Source organism: Trichinella spiralis, assembly GCF_000181795.1.
Source record: "Trichinella spiralis strain ISS 195 chromosome Unknown Scfld5, whole genome shotgun sequence".
Taxonomy (NCBI): domain Eukaryota; kingdom Metazoa; phylum Nematoda; class Enoplea; order Trichinellida; family Trichinellidae; genus Trichinella; species Trichinella spiralis.
The window spans coordinates 83,627-101,074 of NW_003526944.1; the positions used below are offsets into that span (position 1 = coordinate 83,627).

General features: G+C 33.3%; 7 protein-coding genes across 7 annotated transcripts; 4 read left to right on the forward strand and 3 right to left on the reverse strand.

Annotated features, from left to right (window-relative positions):
• The first annotated feature begins 485 nt into the window (after positions 1-485).
• Tsp_03674 (putative serine protease) lies at positions 486-3,157 on the forward strand. Its single transcript, XM_003374430.1, has 13 exons — positions 486-571; positions 910-994; positions 1,050-1,146; positions 1,204-1,303; positions 1,372-1,508; positions 1,575-1,670; positions 1,719-1,854; positions 1,999-2,101; positions 2,347-2,527; positions 2,575-2,668; positions 2,724-2,832; positions 2,888-3,026; positions 3,048-3,157. Exons 1-13 carry the CDS (start codon positions 486-488, stop codon positions 3,155-3,157), a joined length of 1,473 nt encoding a protein of 490 aa, XP_003374478.1.
• A 516-nt stretch (positions 3,158-3,673) lies between these two features.
• On the reverse strand, positions 3,674-4,838 carry Tsp_03675 (transcription elongation factor S-II). The gene is made up of 2 exons (XM_003374431.1): positions 4,787-4,838; positions 3,674-4,665 (listed from the first exon to the last, which is right to left on the reverse strand). Exons 1-2 carry the CDS (start codon positions 4,836-4,838, stop codon positions 3,674-3,676), a joined length of 1,044 nt encoding a protein of 347 aa, XP_003374479.1.
• A 1,310-nt stretch (positions 4,839-6,148) lies between these two features.
• On the forward strand, positions 6,149-6,832 carry Tsp_03676 (hypothetical protein). The gene has a single exon (XM_003374432.1). It carries the CDS (start codon positions 6,149-6,151, stop codon positions 6,830-6,832), a length of 684 nt encoding a protein of 227 aa, XP_003374480.1.
• Positions 6,833-8,283: 1,451 nt separating this feature from the next.
• Positions 8,284-9,241, forward strand: Tsp_03677 (coatomer subunit beta). Its single transcript, XM_003374433.1, has 2 exons — positions 8,284-8,293; positions 8,325-9,241. Exons 1-2 carry the CDS (start codon positions 8,284-8,286, stop codon positions 9,239-9,241), a joined length of 927 nt encoding a protein of 308 aa, XP_003374481.1.
• A 1,856-nt stretch (positions 9,242-11,097) lies between these two features.
• Positions 11,098-11,742, reverse strand: Tsp_03678 (putative RNA recognition motif protein). The gene has a single exon (XM_003374434.1). It carries the CDS (start codon positions 11,740-11,742, stop codon positions 11,098-11,100), a length of 645 nt encoding a protein of 214 aa, XP_003374482.1.
• Positions 11,743-12,032: 290 nt separating this feature from the next.
• Positions 12,033-14,388, forward strand: Tsp_03679 (F-box/SPRY domain-containing protein 1). Its single transcript, XM_003374435.1, has 4 exons — positions 12,033-12,074; positions 12,519-12,591; positions 13,182-13,395; positions 13,851-14,388. Exons 1-4 carry the CDS (start codon positions 12,033-12,035, stop codon positions 14,386-14,388), a joined length of 867 nt encoding a protein of 288 aa, XP_003374483.1.
• Positions 14,389-14,653: 265 nt separating this feature from the next.
• Tsp_03680 (putative tyrosine-protein kinase RYK) lies at positions 14,654-17,327 on the reverse strand. The gene is made up of 9 exons (XM_003374436.1): positions 17,219-17,327; positions 16,864-16,919; positions 16,714-16,813; positions 16,449-16,613; positions 15,645-16,217; positions 15,267-15,582; positions 15,044-15,203; positions 14,852-14,988; positions 14,654-14,765 (listed from the first exon to the last, which is right to left on the reverse strand). Exons 1-9 carry the CDS (start codon positions 17,325-17,327, stop codon positions 14,654-14,656), a joined length of 1,728 nt encoding a protein of 575 aa, XP_003374484.1.
• Between the last annotated feature and the right edge of the window lie 121 nt (positions 17,328-17,448).

Sequence of the window (17,448 nt, forward strand, 5' to 3'; positions counted from 1 at the left end):
TCCGAACATTTTTTGGTCAGACAACCTGCATTCCACTAATACTGTAACATTCCGTTGTTGCCTAATTTTTGTCCGGTATGTCTACTACTAGAAAGAGAAAGGTTTTGAATTTAGAGGAAAAGCTAAAAATGTGTGAACTAGTGGAGAGGGGCGAGTGGCTCAGGAAAACTGCTAAGAGTTTTAGTGTGGGTCTGTCCACAGTTTCAGACATCTATCTCAGTCGACGTCAGCGAACTGACTTTGTGTCGCACATAGATACTTCGAGAAGAAGCTAGCTTCGTTAAAACAGAAACTTATTATTGATTTTATAAAATCTAACACAAAGTAAATTTTATGCTTTTTCAATGTGGCGCTGAAAATATAATCGACGTGTTAATAAATGTTCATGCAATTTAAGCGAGTAAAGGGGAAATAACGTCGCATAATAAGCGGAATGTCTACTCTTACACGTCAAATTGAGAATAACAGCTATAAACGCTTCAATTATGTACATACATTTTGAAAAATTGAAAACGTCTGATTATCCGAATGACCCCCAAAAACCGAGTGTTCGGATAATCGGTGTTCCACTGTATTTTTATTAGTTAAATTCGTTTAATTTATTTACTTGTCGAAGTAATCATTAAAAATATCATAATAAACATTCAGGTTATCTTAAGCGAAAACATTATCAACTGCTATCTTATTTACATACATTTCGTGCAGAGGTTGTCCAGAAAGAATGTGAATGGAGAAAAAATTAGTTTAAACTTGAAACAAAAGCTGAACAACGAAAATGATTTTTCGAAACATTTTCTTAATGATCAGTTTTGCATCTGCTCTTGTAAACTGTATATTTTTTCGACGTGGACATTTAGAAAATGGAATATTTTCAATCGATCAAATTTTTTTCAATGATAAAAGTTTCAGTAATACCAAAGTTGCAGCAAATTTCAATTATTTCCAACAAAACCTAGATCACTTCCATCATCAACAAAATATCACATGGCTCCAGGTTATTATGGCTCAGTAACTATTATATTTTGTGATAATTAATTGTTCCATTTCAGCGCTATTGGGTAAATACGAAATATTACAAGCCTGGTGGACCAGCATTTTTGCTAATTGGTGGCGAAGGTCCAGCTATTTCTAGTTGGATACAAGAAAGTAGAAGATGAGCAACTTTTACAAATAAGTGTAAATGAAATAATTATATTTTCAAAGGTGAAAAATATCCGAAAGACTGGATGAAAAAGGCGCAAACTTTTGGTGCGATCTGTTTTATGCTGGAGCATCGATACTATGGTGAAAGCCATCCAACAGAGTTTAACACAATCTGTTATTTTTTTCCTTTAAACTACCCCTTTAATGAAACTGCATTTAAATTTATAGTAACATGAAAACAGAAAATCTCAGATGGCTGACAAGTGACCAAGCACTTGCTGACGTGGCCAATTTCATTTCCTACGCAACCACACGTTACAATTTGCAAGGAAGTCGGTGGATCACATTCGGTGGATCATATGCAGGTGAATGAACGTTCCAAAAAATTTCTAAACATACTCAAAGGCATCGTTCCAAAAATTATTTGTCAGGACTGCTATCTGGTTGGTCGAGGTTAAAATATCCCCACCTAATTACCGGTGCTGTCGCCAGCAGTGCTCCTTTTCACATTAAAGTCAACTTTCATGGTTAGTATTATTTAATCTGCTTAAAAAACTCATTACTTCTGTTTTCAGAATATCTTGATAGTGTTTTTGATAGCATAAAAAATGAAAATGCAAACTGTGCTTCAGAAATAGAGAACGCTGTTTTACAAATGCGGAAACTGCTTCGAACTGAATACGGAAGAAGAGAAATGAAAGAAAAGTTAAGGTGACTTATTGGAATTAGGCATTGAAACATGTTAATAACTGAACACACAGATTGATAATAATGATGACTTAATCAGAGTATAAATACAGAGAAACAAAAGTGCTAGTTGCATATAATATAATATATCATTAAAAAATTGTTTAGTTTATGTAAGAAAATTAAACAAGCTGAAGGAAAAGATGTGCAAAATCTGTTCGCCACCATTGCCGATATGTTTTCATTCATCGTTCAGTACAATCAGCCAAACGTATGTCAACATTACTTATATAGATTAAATGACAATATCGCAAAGTATAGTGACATCATTTACAAACTGTTATTTTTAATTACTTACCATAACTATATCGTAGTTGAAAGCACTAGAAAATGATTTTCAAGTGAACAGCTTTTATTTCAAGCAGCACATTCTGTATCAATATTTTAAAAACTCACTACACTGTTACAGTATAAAGTTTACAGGTACAAATGTAACCATAATATAAATATGAATAGACTGCAATGAGTATGAAAAATATGTGTGAAAAGCTGACAGATTTGTCTGGCGGAGATCCTGTAACGCGTCTCGGTGTTATTATACGTTGGATGCTCAGATTTACTTCCGCACTTTGCTTGAATTTTCGATATTCAGACATGATAGCTGAATTAAGTGATACAAAATGGACGAAATCGAGCAGTAAGTTATTTTTATTTCAACAACGCACTGAATTATTTGCATTACAGCACGACAATGGCAATATCAAACTTGCACAGAATTTGGCTATTTTCAAACAACAGATTCACTTCAGCATGCTTTCTTTGGAACCTATGATTTACAGTCAGTTAATTGTTTGCTATTTTTTGTTTTGTTGATTAGTATTTTATTTTTTGAGGTTCTTTTTTGATATCTGCAAAGATACATTTGGAAAACAGTTTACGGAAGCAACTGTACATCGAGGTGCATTTGAAAAAAATGTACGTTATGGAGGAAAACAGTTGAAAGTAATTATCAGTGTAACAATAAAATTTCCAAAAAGGAATATAATCTGTTGTTAAGAAGTCAAACATTATTTTGATAAACGGATCCGTGGATCCGTGGCATAGACTTGGTCTCGTCAATAATCCGCATCCACTATCAAAGGCAATATTAATAAATGGTACCATATTGCACAAGTTGCTCGCTAGAACCAATATTAGTTCTCTTTTCAATTTTTAAGGCTCTTCTCACTGCGCTGATATGTATCCTGAGCTAACAAGCGATCCAGAAACGTTGATCAAAGCACGACGTGAAATTACTGGGCACATAGCTTCTTGGATATTACAATAGTTCAGTAATTTAAAAGAGTGAAGCTAATTATAACGTACTTCAGTTTTATAAAGAAAACATGTTTAATTCTGCAAATCTAAATGAACAACAATTTATAATAAAGTAAAATAATAAATATGAAGAAGAAAAATACCATTTCACTTTCACCATGAGAATAAAAATGACAAGCCATATAACATTCTTTAGCAAACAGCATATTGTCGTTCTTTAATACAAAAACACTGATGGAAATACATCCACACTGATGACTTCCAAAAAAGCATACAAATTCTCATTTGACTGTAAACAAAAACTGCAGCAATTTTTTTTACATTCTTAGATGACACAACTTCACGATCACCGATCTTGGTATTCATTCAGTAAATCAGTTCAATAAATAAGCATCAGTGATAAACAGTTTTTCTATATATTTTCGAAAAATAAACATTTTTGCTGATTATAGAGTAATACATACACACACATAATATATGTATATATATATGTGTGTGTGTGTGTATGGGTGTTTTTAGTTCCATTTTAGCAAAATTTCCAACGATTGCCACACTCACGGCAGTATACAAAAGTTGTCATCGGTTCATCTGCACTACGAGTCTGTGCTTGTGTATAAGTGCAATTCTTTTTGTGACATTTTCCACATTTGAACATATCCGTTGGAGTTCCAACTTCCTGCGCTACTTGATGCTCTTCAATTGCTTCTTTGGTAAATTTTCTTCTAGCTGCTTTCAAAGCTTCGCTAGCCATTTCTTCGGATGTCATTGTGGCCAATCGGATTGCAGTAATCTCACCGGACAATACACTGCGCTTCAGATCGGGATTTTTCTTATCGCGCAAATTGAACACCCTGCTGCGAACACAGGCGCAGTAACGATCACCTGTGTTGTTGAACAAACTGTATATTTCCTGTTCAATTTCGGCAGCCAAACGTTCTCTAGTTAACACACTTATTTCTGGTGAATTCAAATCTGGTTCCAAAGATTTCAACAACATCTGTCTGCATTTTTCACGCACATCAGTCATCTGTGGTGGAAATGTGGTATTCTTCTGAAATGGGCGTGGTCGAATCGGGGTCGAAGCCACGCCATCACTGTCATTCGACCGTCCACCTTCGGACATGTTACTAGCCACAGAATCATTTCTCGTCAAATTTACCGAATTCGCTGCAGCAGCAGAAGAAGAAGAAGAAGAACCGCTGCTTTTGGACGACGCACTTTTGCATTCGATCAACTTTTTCCAATGTCGAATCAAATTTTTCGCCTCTACCTGCAAACTGCGGTCAGTTGTCTTTTTCCGCAGTTCATTCACGGTCATACCAATGCGTGTCTTTTGCAAAAGTTCCACTGTCATCGGCGTCGCTCTTAAAATTTTTAAAATATCCATTGCAGATTGTTCGGATTTTTCTCCATTCACCACTTTATCCAACTTTTTCCCATAGCGGATCAGATCATCTTCACGTGGTTTCACTTGCGCCATCACCCGTCTTTTAGAAACAAAAATCCAATTAAAATTCACTGAACAATTACAGTAAACATTCGTTTCAGCATAATAAGAAAATTACACGAAATAACCAGAACGTTGACACAAATATACCAACATGTGAAAATGTTATCAAAGAAAAAATTACCATCTTACATTTGTTGAACACGAGAAATGATAATTTTGTATAATATTTTTTGAAATTCATGTTACAATCAAATCAATTATTGTGCAACTTCTTTTAATAATAAACTGAACACAAAACAGAACTAAGCATTTTTCAACTGTGAAATGAATCAAGTCAATTCGATGTCGGTAAATAATATATGAAAAACAACGCATCGTTTCATTCACATAAATTAAACTTTCAATTTCATGCAAAAAACACTTCAACACAAAATTCTGTTTATATGTGACTCAATTAAAAAGTATAAAATTACATTGAAAATAAAAAAATAAACAATTAACTGATTGTGAAATGAAATAAACTCAACATGTGCAGACGATAATTAATCAGTGAAACAATTTCATAGAATTCATGCTCAGCTGAATGAAACAAGTAGCGCAATTCTCACCGCAAAAATATTTTATCATTCATCAATTATTGCCTCTACTACTTTACAAAATATAGAAATCATTCAATTTACAAAATATTGTAATCTACTGACGACGACCAAGCCTAACGCACCGTAACGTGCCTAACCTAACCAACTCAAGCAACAACTAATAATGAACAATGCCAAAGTGTTACCATACATTGTGCAATGTATAGAATATAATGGTTGAAACAAATAAAAGTCAAAAAAGCAATAAATTTATAATATCTATATATTTATATATTTATGCATATATAATAAACTATGAAAACCTTAAAGGAAGCAATCGATGTATGAACATAAAATAAGGCTACAGTAACACACATTAAAAATCAAGTTCACCTTTTGCTGTTTTTTATACAAAATAATTTATTATAAAATGGTGAAAATTATAAAATGGTGAAAATCAAAGAAAAATACGGTTACAAGTAGAAGTATACCAAACTTTTATACTATTCATACAATTATGAATTATTATTCAGTTATGAAATCTAATTTATAATATTACTTTTATAAAAGCTCACTAGTTTATTGAAATTTATTCATATTTAAAATTGTTTTAAAAATTAGGACGCTTACTAATTTCAAAGGTCATTAAAACAATGCCCTGCTAGATTACAAATATCTAAATAAAGTGGGAATAATAAATACAATTATTAAATCATATAAAATTATTATTTAAAATTTACAATTTCAATAAATAAATAAATATATCATTTTTCATTTATAGAAATGAAAATAATAATAGAATAACAAATTCATAGATTCTGTAAACAAAGGGCACAGTATACTTATGTGAACTTGCATGTTACAATAGTGTTATTATTATATTGATCGCTTGTTGTTGTTGTTGTTGTGGTGTTGGTATTATTAGCGGTAGATTTCCTAAAAGTCCTAACCTGTTATTTTATTTAGGTTTTCAATGAATTCCAAGCACAGAATTCGTTTTACGAGTTGCAGCAAGCATTGTTCTTTTCTTGGGTTGATATTGATTTTCGTCGCTGCATTGACACCTTCATGGGAAGTGTTAATACATTCCGATTCTGTTGATAAAATTCGAGACAGGGGTTTATTTTATGCATATTGGTTTCACCAGCCTCCAGGAGATGTGGCACTGCCGAGGATGGTGAATTATCCTGCTTTCGAGTTCTTGCTAATTGATGATCGCCCTATGAATGCTCATGCGCCTGCCTATGATAATATTAGTTATACGACTGCACTGTTGTTGATGATCGGATTCGTCCTTGCTAGTTTGAAGTTGGCAACTCCTGTATCTCCGTATAATTTGGGTTTAATAGCGTTGCATTTCATTTTATCTTTGTTAGCGACTTTGTTCACTTCCGGAGCCGTGGCGTTTTATTATTTCATGATGCCAGAAATTCCATCTGCATATAGCCTAGATAAATGTGTGACGACCAGATATGGATATTCATTTTTTACTTGCGCTTTTGGTACTCTTCTATTGATTATAGCAATGATCTTCCAGACAGCACAGATAATTTACGTTATTTTTCATCCGGAAAAGTGGACCATACCCACGGTATATATTGCAACTTTGAGAACTCCAGTTCGCGAAAACAAGCAGATTCCGTTTACAAGGACGTAGAGAAATAACGAAAGGACTATCGCTTGTTTCAGTTTTTTGGATTTAAAAACTATCTGTTGAATATTTCTACTGTTCAACGATTATTTTTCAAAAAATACTGGCTTGTAAGAAATAATAAAACTTATTTTTTAATTCTTTGTTTTATTATCAAAATGCAATTGCACGGAGCAGTATAATTCTGAAATTCCACTAAAAAGAAAGCCATATAAGTGAATGCAATTCACTGAATGCAATTCAATGCAGTTACCGCAAAAACCAAAATACAACGTGAAAACCTGAAAATCAATTTGCTTTCGTAATTTTATTATTATACTCTATAGTCTAGCTTATATAGCCTTCTGGTTAAACATTTATTACTGGCTTTCAGTTTACTATGAAACTACTAAACTGTTTGTTTTACTTGTTAAATTACAAATTGTGAAAATATAACTTCTGTCAATTTTCCTATAAAAAAAGGCAACAAAATTTTTTAATATGTAAACAATTTGTAACATTTTATTGGCGTTTATTTTATATAAAGAAATATGCCTAATATAAATGTAAAATAATAAAACTTCTAGGAAAATACATTTGAAAACGATACAGTGCTGAAGAGTAAATAAAATTGTACGTTAAAATTAAGCAAATTCCTTATGATAAAGCACATTAGTTTTTGAGTCTTAAGATTTTAGAAATAAATTCGGTTCTCGTTAAACAGAATGTTCAACGAAACTTTTCAATGCAGCGATGATTTCTGCTGTAAATTTGATAAATAAAAGTTTGCAGACGTATAACTAGTAAAAGTAACCGACTGATCTGAACTTATCGGTCGAGTAAACTATATAAGAGCAGTGAAGCTTAAGAAATTAAGAATAAATAGACAATTTTACATTCCAAACAAAATTGAATGAAAAATACAAGTACTCGCTAAAATGATTAATAATAAAACAAGAAAGAAAAACTGATTTACCTTAAAGTCTTACATAAGTGAAATTCTTTTAAATTGAATGATAATAACTTACTTTAGTTGACACTTTCACTTCATTGAATATTTGAGATGAATAAATTATAAATGAAATAATTGTCAAAATAATTCAAAATCTTAATACCATTTCACAAGTACAATTGAATGTGTTCTGAATATTTCTTAAACGTTTTTGGATACTGTAAGCCGATGTTCAAAACGAAATACATTTATATTTATGCAATACAGTATGTAAGAAAAAAATGATATGAAATCAAAATGGATGTATACAATAAAAAAATAATCAGATAAAGAAATAAAATATTAAAAAAATGTATTCCTGAAATATCTAAAAAAAATCTATAATGGTAACTTGTGCCGTAATTCATTTTCCGTAAACTTTAATTATAATGAACATTTTTTAATATGCAATTAATTTCAAGTATTTAAAATTTCCTTTTGCTACTTTACGGTACAACAGTTAAAATAGTAATATGATTATCAAGTTATGTTTTACTGTAAGTTTTTTATGTAAACGTACTTTTATAGTTCTTTGTCATCTTCAACAAATTGTTTTGAGAATGGGAAAAATAAAGGACGGAGTATTTCAAATTGCTGCTGGTGGTAGTGCAGGCTTTTTAGAAGTATGCTTGATGCAACCGCTTGATTTAGTGAAGACCCGTTTCCAAGTGCAAAGCAGCGTGGCTGACCAAACCCGCTACAAAAGTTTAGTGGACTGCTTTTTGAGAATTTATCGCCAAGAAGGCGGTCTGGCATTTTATAAAGGAATCGTTCCTCCAATTATGGCCGAGACTCCAAAACGAGCAGTGAAATTTTTCACGTTCGAACAATACAGATCCGTTTTTGCTGAATCGAAGAGCATAAATCCAGCCTGCGGCTATTCATTGGCAGGTTTGCTTTGCGGTGTAACCGAAGCGATGGTTGTGAATCCTTTCGAAGCCGTGAAAGTTCGCCTCCAAGTAGACCGACAAGCGTCGGTGCTTGAACAGAACACCTTTGCCATGGCAAGGCAACTGATCAAACAAGGCGGTCTCGGCACCAACGGCATTAATCGAGGTCTGTCGGCGACGATGTGGCGCAACGGAATCTGGAATATGATTTATTTCGGCTTTTACCACAGTACAAAATCGTACGTTGCTTCATCGGATTCAGAACTGAAACACAATCTGCCAATTCGTATCGGTCTGAGCTTTACCGCCGGCTGCTTAGCTTGCATTGGCAATACGCCGTTCGACGTGGCAAAAAGTCGTATTCAAGCGAGCATACAAACCAGAGCAAAGTATCGTAGTTGTCTCCAATCTATTGCTGTTATTTACCGCGAAGAAGGTTTACTTGCTTTGTACAGAGGTCTGCTACCGAAAATTATGCGCCTTGGCCCGGGTGGTGCAGTTCTGATGATCGCATATGAACATATTTTTGAATTTCTGAAATCAAATTTTGACTAAATGTGAATTTTGTCTTTTTTACTGTTATTTTTTCCATTTTCCTTTGTCAATGTTTCACATAGATCAATATTTTTCCACCATGTTCAAGCTAAATACTTCCGATACACGATCAATCAGATCGATTGGATTAACTTTTATACCTATATATCTAATCATGACCGGAATAAATGATAAGAGAAATCACTTTACTCCGTTGTTATCGGTATTATCTATATTATATATGCTTGTATCGATTTATGCAACAAGCAATAAAATGCCCACTGTAAACAAAAGCTAGGCATTTCTGTAAATCTTTTTTCAACTTAAATGCCGTTTTATGTTTTTAAATAAAACACAAAAACAAGCTATATAATAATAATAATAATAATAACGCTTGCTCATTTGATACGTGTTCTGTCAGTGAAAACAAGAAAAATTACCGATGAAACAAAATGATAATACAATAAGCTGGTCCGTCCAATAACACCAAATTGCAACGTCGAACCAGGTCACAGATGACTATAATATGTCAGGCTAATTTTATACGCAACAGTCAAACAAACACATCAAAAACACACATCATCATCATTCATTCCACTGGTAAACTTTGCTGAAACACAACCCTGCAAGATTAAGGAAAAATAAATACATATCAGTTTCATTTTCTTCTTTTTAATTAAAAAATATTAATCGTTTGTCGTACTCAAACGGTATAAATTCTGGTAAAAGTAAAAATAATGAAAAAACTGCTGTTACTAATAAAAAAAGATCAAAGTTTTTTTTCATTTTGAGAAAGAAAAGAACAATTTATATTAAAAACTATTTCCCCGATTTCAAAATAACCTTGAAAATTATAAAAGATCTGCTGCAGACCAGCTGCTGCTGACCCCGTCTGCTGCCATTTGTTGAAGACACTTAATTGCTAACCTACAGTATCTGTAGAGTGTTTGCTAGTGTTGTCCGTTGTAAAATGTTAATACTGGAAATACCTAGGCAAGAGAAATAAATATATCGCCGTTTCCTAACAGACAATAAAAGGTTGGAATAATAAAATTCTTGCACGTTGTAATTCAATGCTTCTTGTTCGGAGCATTATTTGTAGGGCCCATTTTCAAGTTGCATTTCAATGCTGTTTCACTTGAAAACATATTTTCCTACTATAACCTACTGGCATCACTGAGAAAATTGAATATAATGTATAGCTGTATTAAAATATTTCCAATTCAGTTTAAGAAAAGCACCTCTTTCAACTGTATTAAAACCGACAAAAAATTTTACACCCTTGCCTGGAGCCGAAAGGAAACGTTTTAACCGTTTGGAATCGACTGAAACGAAAATACTTACGAATAATGCCACTCAACCACTATTTGCTGTCTGTCACAACCTTCCATTACTTTGTACAATCTGTAACATTAAAAAACCAAAGGTGGAAGAACAACACTGCACGCATACACACACAGACACACACACACACACACACACACACACACACACAAAGCAAACATCTCCAAAACAGAGCGCAGCAGGCCAACCCGAGAAGACATAATTACCATAAACCAAGCAGGCCAATTTCCAGCCATGCAACCCCAGTGTCAGTTAGCCAGGCTGAAAATATGAATACATTTTATGTTTCACATAAGCATCATAAACGACGGCCTTATAATGGTCACAGCATAGCTGGCGTAATCAGATTATAAATTAATATACGGCTGTAAAATTTCAAGAAAAATACAAAGCTTCACTCGCAGCTTTTAATAATAGATGGTTATTGATGGTTCTGGGTTCCCGATAATCAAAACTATATAAAACAATAATTTAAATATGACAGGTAATTACTTTTAGAAAACGATTGAAACCAAAATTGTAGTTGACCAAAATCATGGGCTGCGGCTGTAGCGATCATAACGGTCATAGTATGGAGAACGAGTTCGTCTGTAACTGCTGCGAGGCTCGTATCGACGATCATAGTAATCTCGACGATCGTATGAATCATAATAACCACTACCATAATCATAATTACGACGCATACTATAGCCACGCGGTGGTGGACGCCAGTCAGACCTTGGACCATAACGACGACGTGGTAGGGCCAAACTAACTCGAACTTTACAGTTTCGAATGTAACTGCCATTCAATCGATGAACCGCTTCCTCTGCATCTTCACGAGTCTTGTACACAATAAAAGCGTAAAATGGTGCATACGTTGCAAGCCAAATTTCGGATATTTTCCCAAATTTGCTAAAAGCGTCTTCTAAATCTGCTTTTGTAATCGTATCATCAATATCCCCAATATGAACGCGAGAACTGCTGTTACGCTCGCCAGAACGGCTTCTACTGCGCGAAGCCGAGCGCGAGCTGCTGCGACCACGACGCTTGCCACGTGAACGGCTACGACTACGACTCCGGCTAGCCGAACGAGAACGACGCCGAGAACGATTGGAAGATTCTTCCTTTACACGACTTGTCCGTCTTTCTTCACTATATTCACGCTCAGGCTCACTGTCACTGTTATAATCTCCCATGGTTTTTTTAATCTATTCAAGAAACACAAAAATTAAGAAAGATAAGCAAAAATTCAAAAAATCACAGATAATAAAACAATTCTAAACATTTCAGCATGGGCAAACTACACTCTAACACTTCTACTTGAAAAAACGACATCAAACAATGAAAACCTTACACAAATCATAGTAAACTTAAAATGCATCAAACAACTAAAAATAATTACAAAATTATAAACCATTAATGTCGAAAAAAGTAACAAATTGAAAATATTAGCAAAATCTCACACGCGTGCGAATAGTTCACCACAATGACTAAGGGCAAACGCAAGGGAAGCAATATTATTTGCAAAGTAAGTACTAAGGTACAAATGTATGGAATTACCGAGTGCATTGTACCGGAAATAAAATTATTTACAGGAAAAAAGCTATATAAAATGAAATTTAAATTTATAAATAATTAAATAATAAAAATAATTAATGTTACGTGACTGTTTTGAATATTAAAGCGGAGAAAAAACAAAATAACATGCATGTAATTTTATAAAACAAATATTAAAGATAAAACTTTAAACATAAAAATTGTAAAAAACTAGAAGTAATTTATAAATTAACAGTCTAACAACTTTCAACAAGTAGTTTCACGAATACCTACCACATTCATTCAGCTAAAAAATTATAACTAGTGAACTTTGATTGCAGTTGGAGAATTAATTTTAAATTGAAAAAATTTTTAAACACTTAAAACTATTTTAAATAAATAAATAAAAACATATAAATATATACATAATTTACAGTACCTGCATAGGACAAGGGAAATTCGATGGACTATACTTCCTTACTACCGTAATATTGATGTTAATCACACAAGTAAATTTACAAAGGTTCAATAATAATATTGAAAATTTAATGACAACATTTCACTTATTAAAAATTATAAATTAATTAAAAATGATACTTTAACTCATATTTCTTTACTTTAATTGAGATTATTTATATACATATATACTAATCAGAAAGCCAAGATTACAGTATGATTATAAAATTTATTCCATGAAAACTGATAATAAAAAAATGTATTTTTATATATTATAATTTTAGTTTAATATTTAATTTAATTTTTATTAAATTATTATAATAATTAGTTTTTCAACTACCAATTATACATACTTATCATATGTACTTTTCTATTGATTTTAATTCTCTATTCATAATTTATACGCTGTTAAGTATAAAATACGTATTACATAAAGAAGTGTTTTTTAAATAAGCCTGTCAAATTACAGGTTAATTTTAATTTTTCATTTTACACTAAATCAAATATTAAAAATAAATTTATACTAAATCAATTCATTGATAGTATTGCACGCTGATGATTGTTTCGTGCAGAATTACATTACAGTCAGCTGCAGTGTACTGAAAGTTTTCCATAGATTGTGTGCTGAATGGAATGACTTTAGAATGCTTACCTGCTAATTTGGTGGGTAAAATCTTTCGGCATCTTAAACCAAAAGATGTTTTACACTGTATGGTTGTTTGCCGTAACTGGTATGCTGTGCTAGTTCCGGAAAATAGTGAAGTTTGGCGACAACTCTGTTATAGTTTTGTACCTCAGACATCGTTATTCGATGAAACTCTGTTTGACAAGTCGGCCTCTTATAAAATGAAGTTGAGGTACATCTGTCGTAAGCAGTTTTTTATTTGTGCATAAATGGTTGTCTTTGTTTCGAGTTTACTGTTTCTGTGCACAAGATATGTATATTATTCAAAATTCAATTTCTAGCATTTGTTATTGTTTAGTTTGTAAATGTTTGTGCTTACTTAAATTACATTATTATACTTTATTTTTGATAGTAATATTTGAATGTTTAACTTTCATAATTTCTTAGTTATGATTGACTAATTTTCGTATTTTTATCATTTAGTATTGATTAAATTTAGATCTGGTTATGTTGATTATTTTGGTAAAAATAATTATGATTGATTGATCAAACATGATTATGGTGGTAGATTATTTTTCAAGCAAAATAAGAAGTGCTGTTTTTGTAATTCGATGCATGAATATGAGAATGAATTTCGATGATACCGTTGAAAATTCGATAATTAATTTTTTTTTTAAATTAATTCAGAGCGTGGTTGTTCACTTGGAATCCAAAAGATTGTTCTCGAAATGGTTACCTTACTCGAGGTGATTTCACTTTCCATAGATCTCCTGTAGCTCAGAGCACGGATGGTGTACGTGGTCGACGAGGCTTCATCACTGGAAGACACGCTTGGCTAGTATGGTGGAATCGTCCGCTTGGTACAGTTGCTGTGCTTGGCGTTGCGAGCAAACACGCCGCGTTGCACTGTGCCGGCTACATACCTTTGCTCGGCAGTGATGAACAAGGATGGGGTTGGAATTTGGTTGACAACACTCTGCTACATAATGGCTTTGCGGTAAATGCTTATCCACAGGGCAACAATCCACCCCATTATCGACCAGGCGAAAAGCTTCGTGTTATTCTGGACTGCGATGCGCACATTCTCTATTTTGAACGTGACGACGAATTTTTAGGCATCGCATTTTCCGACTTACCACCTATACGTCTGTATCCATGTATCTCTTGCGTTTATGGTCATTCTGAGGTGACTATGGTATATCTGGGACAACCTGTAGATGGTTAACACATTTATTATAAAATGGCAATTCACAAATTGATGTTTATATTATAGCACATCAAAGGATTTGTTGTGAAAAAAATATTTGTAACAACCTTACATCAATCGTACATCTCTTCCTTCTCTTCGTTCGGCGGAAGATATTGGAACTCATCATATTTGTAAAAATTTAAAAAGAAACATATACAACTGAAAAAATGATGTTAATAAAAAAGGAGGAGGAGGTAACTGCAGATAAAAAGTTTCAATAAAACAGTATATAAAATAGTTTTCATATGTATTGCGTTAATCGCCCGTAGAAGTCTTCCAGTGCGGCAAGTAACTGCAAAAATGATGGTCTCGCTTCAGGATGCAAATTCCAACAGCAAAACATCAACCCATACCTAAAAAATTTTGTATTATAGTATAATATGGTAGAAAAATAGCTCGTATTTGGTGTATTATAAAATATCAACGTAAAAACACTAACAGGTCGTCAGGACAATTGTAAGGCTGATACAAACGATGATCATCCATCAAGTAAGTGGTCATTTCAAAAGGATCTACTTCATGATAAGGCTGTTGTGCCAATGAAACCAACTCCCACATGGTCACTCCAAATGCCCACTAAATAATGAGAAATTTCACAATAAAATGATTTAAATAAGCATTTCTAACTTACAACATCCGAGGCGGAACTAAATTCATGTTTTTCAATCGACTCCACTGCTAACCATTTAACAGGTCTGTTCTCATTGTCACCAAGGCAGTGGTAATCTTGCGGGAAGAGATCTCGAGAAAGGCCGGTGTCACAAATTTGAACAACAAAATCTTCACCAATTCTATGAATAAAAATTATAAAATTAATCATAAAAGTACATAAAAAAAACAAACAAAAATCTTACATGCAATTTCGAGTAGCGATGTCACGATGAACGATTCCATTGCGTTGCAAATGGATCAAACCTCGACAAATATGCAATGCCATAAGCACCAAATCTTGTGTAGATAATGAATGAAAAGAGCCCGCTTCAACACCACTGCATCGGTGCAGAAATTTTTTCAAATTTCCAAATCCACGATGGGCGTAGCATAGCATAGGCAACGACGCAGGCGAACAACTGGCTGCTATGACGAAGGACACGTTCGGATGCGCAGGTAAACCATGAAACATCAAAGATTCACACAAAAACCGAGCCACTTGAGATTCCGAAGCAGTATCTATTGGGGGGAAAATAATGTCATTTTTTCACTCTGAAAAAGTATAAAAAGTAAAAAATCACTTTTAACAGTTTTAATTAACACTTCAACGCCAATTGCGTCAGTTTTCGTTAATAAACCGCTGTAAACTTCTCCAAAGTTGCCTTTAAGTTGAAATTTGTCAATTTCAATTCGATTATAGTCTACGCTAATAGCGTCCAACACGAAAACAATGTCCAATTCACGAGAACGCCAGTATAATATTTTCCCAGCTCCTGGATCCGGAGCATATGTGTTTCCCCAAACGTCGGTAACTGAATTTGTCAATAATGGAGACTGTTGTTGCTGCTGTTGTTTGTTGATATCCATCCGGCTACATGGGCTAGCTGAACGAAGAAACGGTGTAGAATAGGCACCTCGGCATAGTGTGCGTTCGTCTGCTGCATGAGCACAGTGAGCACCGGAAGAATTCAGCTGCTGCATTCTGGATTCGGCAGGGACGCGTGACAATAACCGGCTACTTTGCATTTCGTAGCCACAATTTGGTTTGCGCACCCGCATAAAGTAAATTACCAACGAGAAGGCGATTATTAAAATAATGGCAAACAAGCCACCAAGCGCTATGTAAAACACATTCGTCGCTCGTCCATTTATTCCTCAAAACATTAAGCTGTTCAATACCACACTGAGATATATAAACGATCAAATACTGAAACAAACTCTATCATCAAATGACAGATAAGTCACCTAGTGAGTATTATAAATGCTGCACAAAACTAAAATGCTATCAGAAAATTGGTTAAATCATTAAAACTGATTACATAATTTCATAAAACGCATTCAAAAAACCATGCATATTAAGATTGTCACAAAAATAAACTACTCACTGTCATCAAAAGCATCAGATGCAGTGTTTGACCGAATGCATATCTTTCTTCGACGTATCAACAAGCTTGTAAAATTGTGCTGCGATGGCCAAGTGTAATTTAATTGAATGTCAACACCAACTTCGCCAGTGCTTTGACCAGTGCATTTCAGTTTCACGGAGAAAGCTAAAATTTTCCAATTTTTCTTAGAAAATTACAACATTTAAAAAATCATATCCCATTAAACAGCTTCTATTATGATCTTTGAGCATAAATGGAAACTTACTTTCTGAACGGAATGGCACAATTCCTTGTGGTGAAATACTGAATTCCGGCTTTTCTATAATATTTGGCTTTTCCAATCTTGCCGATATTGAATAATAAATCTAAATTTACAAATAGCTCGAAATTAAATTAAAAATGAAGAAAATAATACATTTTCTTTAGAGCTGGTTTTCCAGTGAAATATCAATTTGCTAATGTTGCCTGGCACTGGAACTTGAAATTTCAGTGCATAATCATTCAATAATCCATCTTCTACATATGCCAATGTTGTATTTAAACCTAAATATAAAATTAAATCACATTTAACGAAAAAATAAAAACTTAAAACATAAGATTAAAATTAAAAGTAAAAAATTTTTATAAGATAAAGCAAAATTCATGTATAAATGAATCATTATCAATGATAACGCTTTTATGTAGGCAATACAAAAACCCTTTCCAATTTTACATTTTTACTCATTTCTGTAATCTCTTTTTAGTAATATTTTTTTTCATAATCAGATTACCTAAAATTCGCTGCACTTCTTCATTGCTAACAAATAAATCGACCTTTGCCGTCACAGTTCGAAGAATAATAAAAGTGCACAAGCCAGTAAACCAATGAAACATGGCCATGTGAAACTCATCAAATAAACCGCATTTCAATTGTGTAAAAAATAGGCACTTCAAAGCAGTTTGCAAGGCTTAAATCATGAGAAACTAAGTTAAATTGCAAAAACTGCAACCTGTCGGGTAG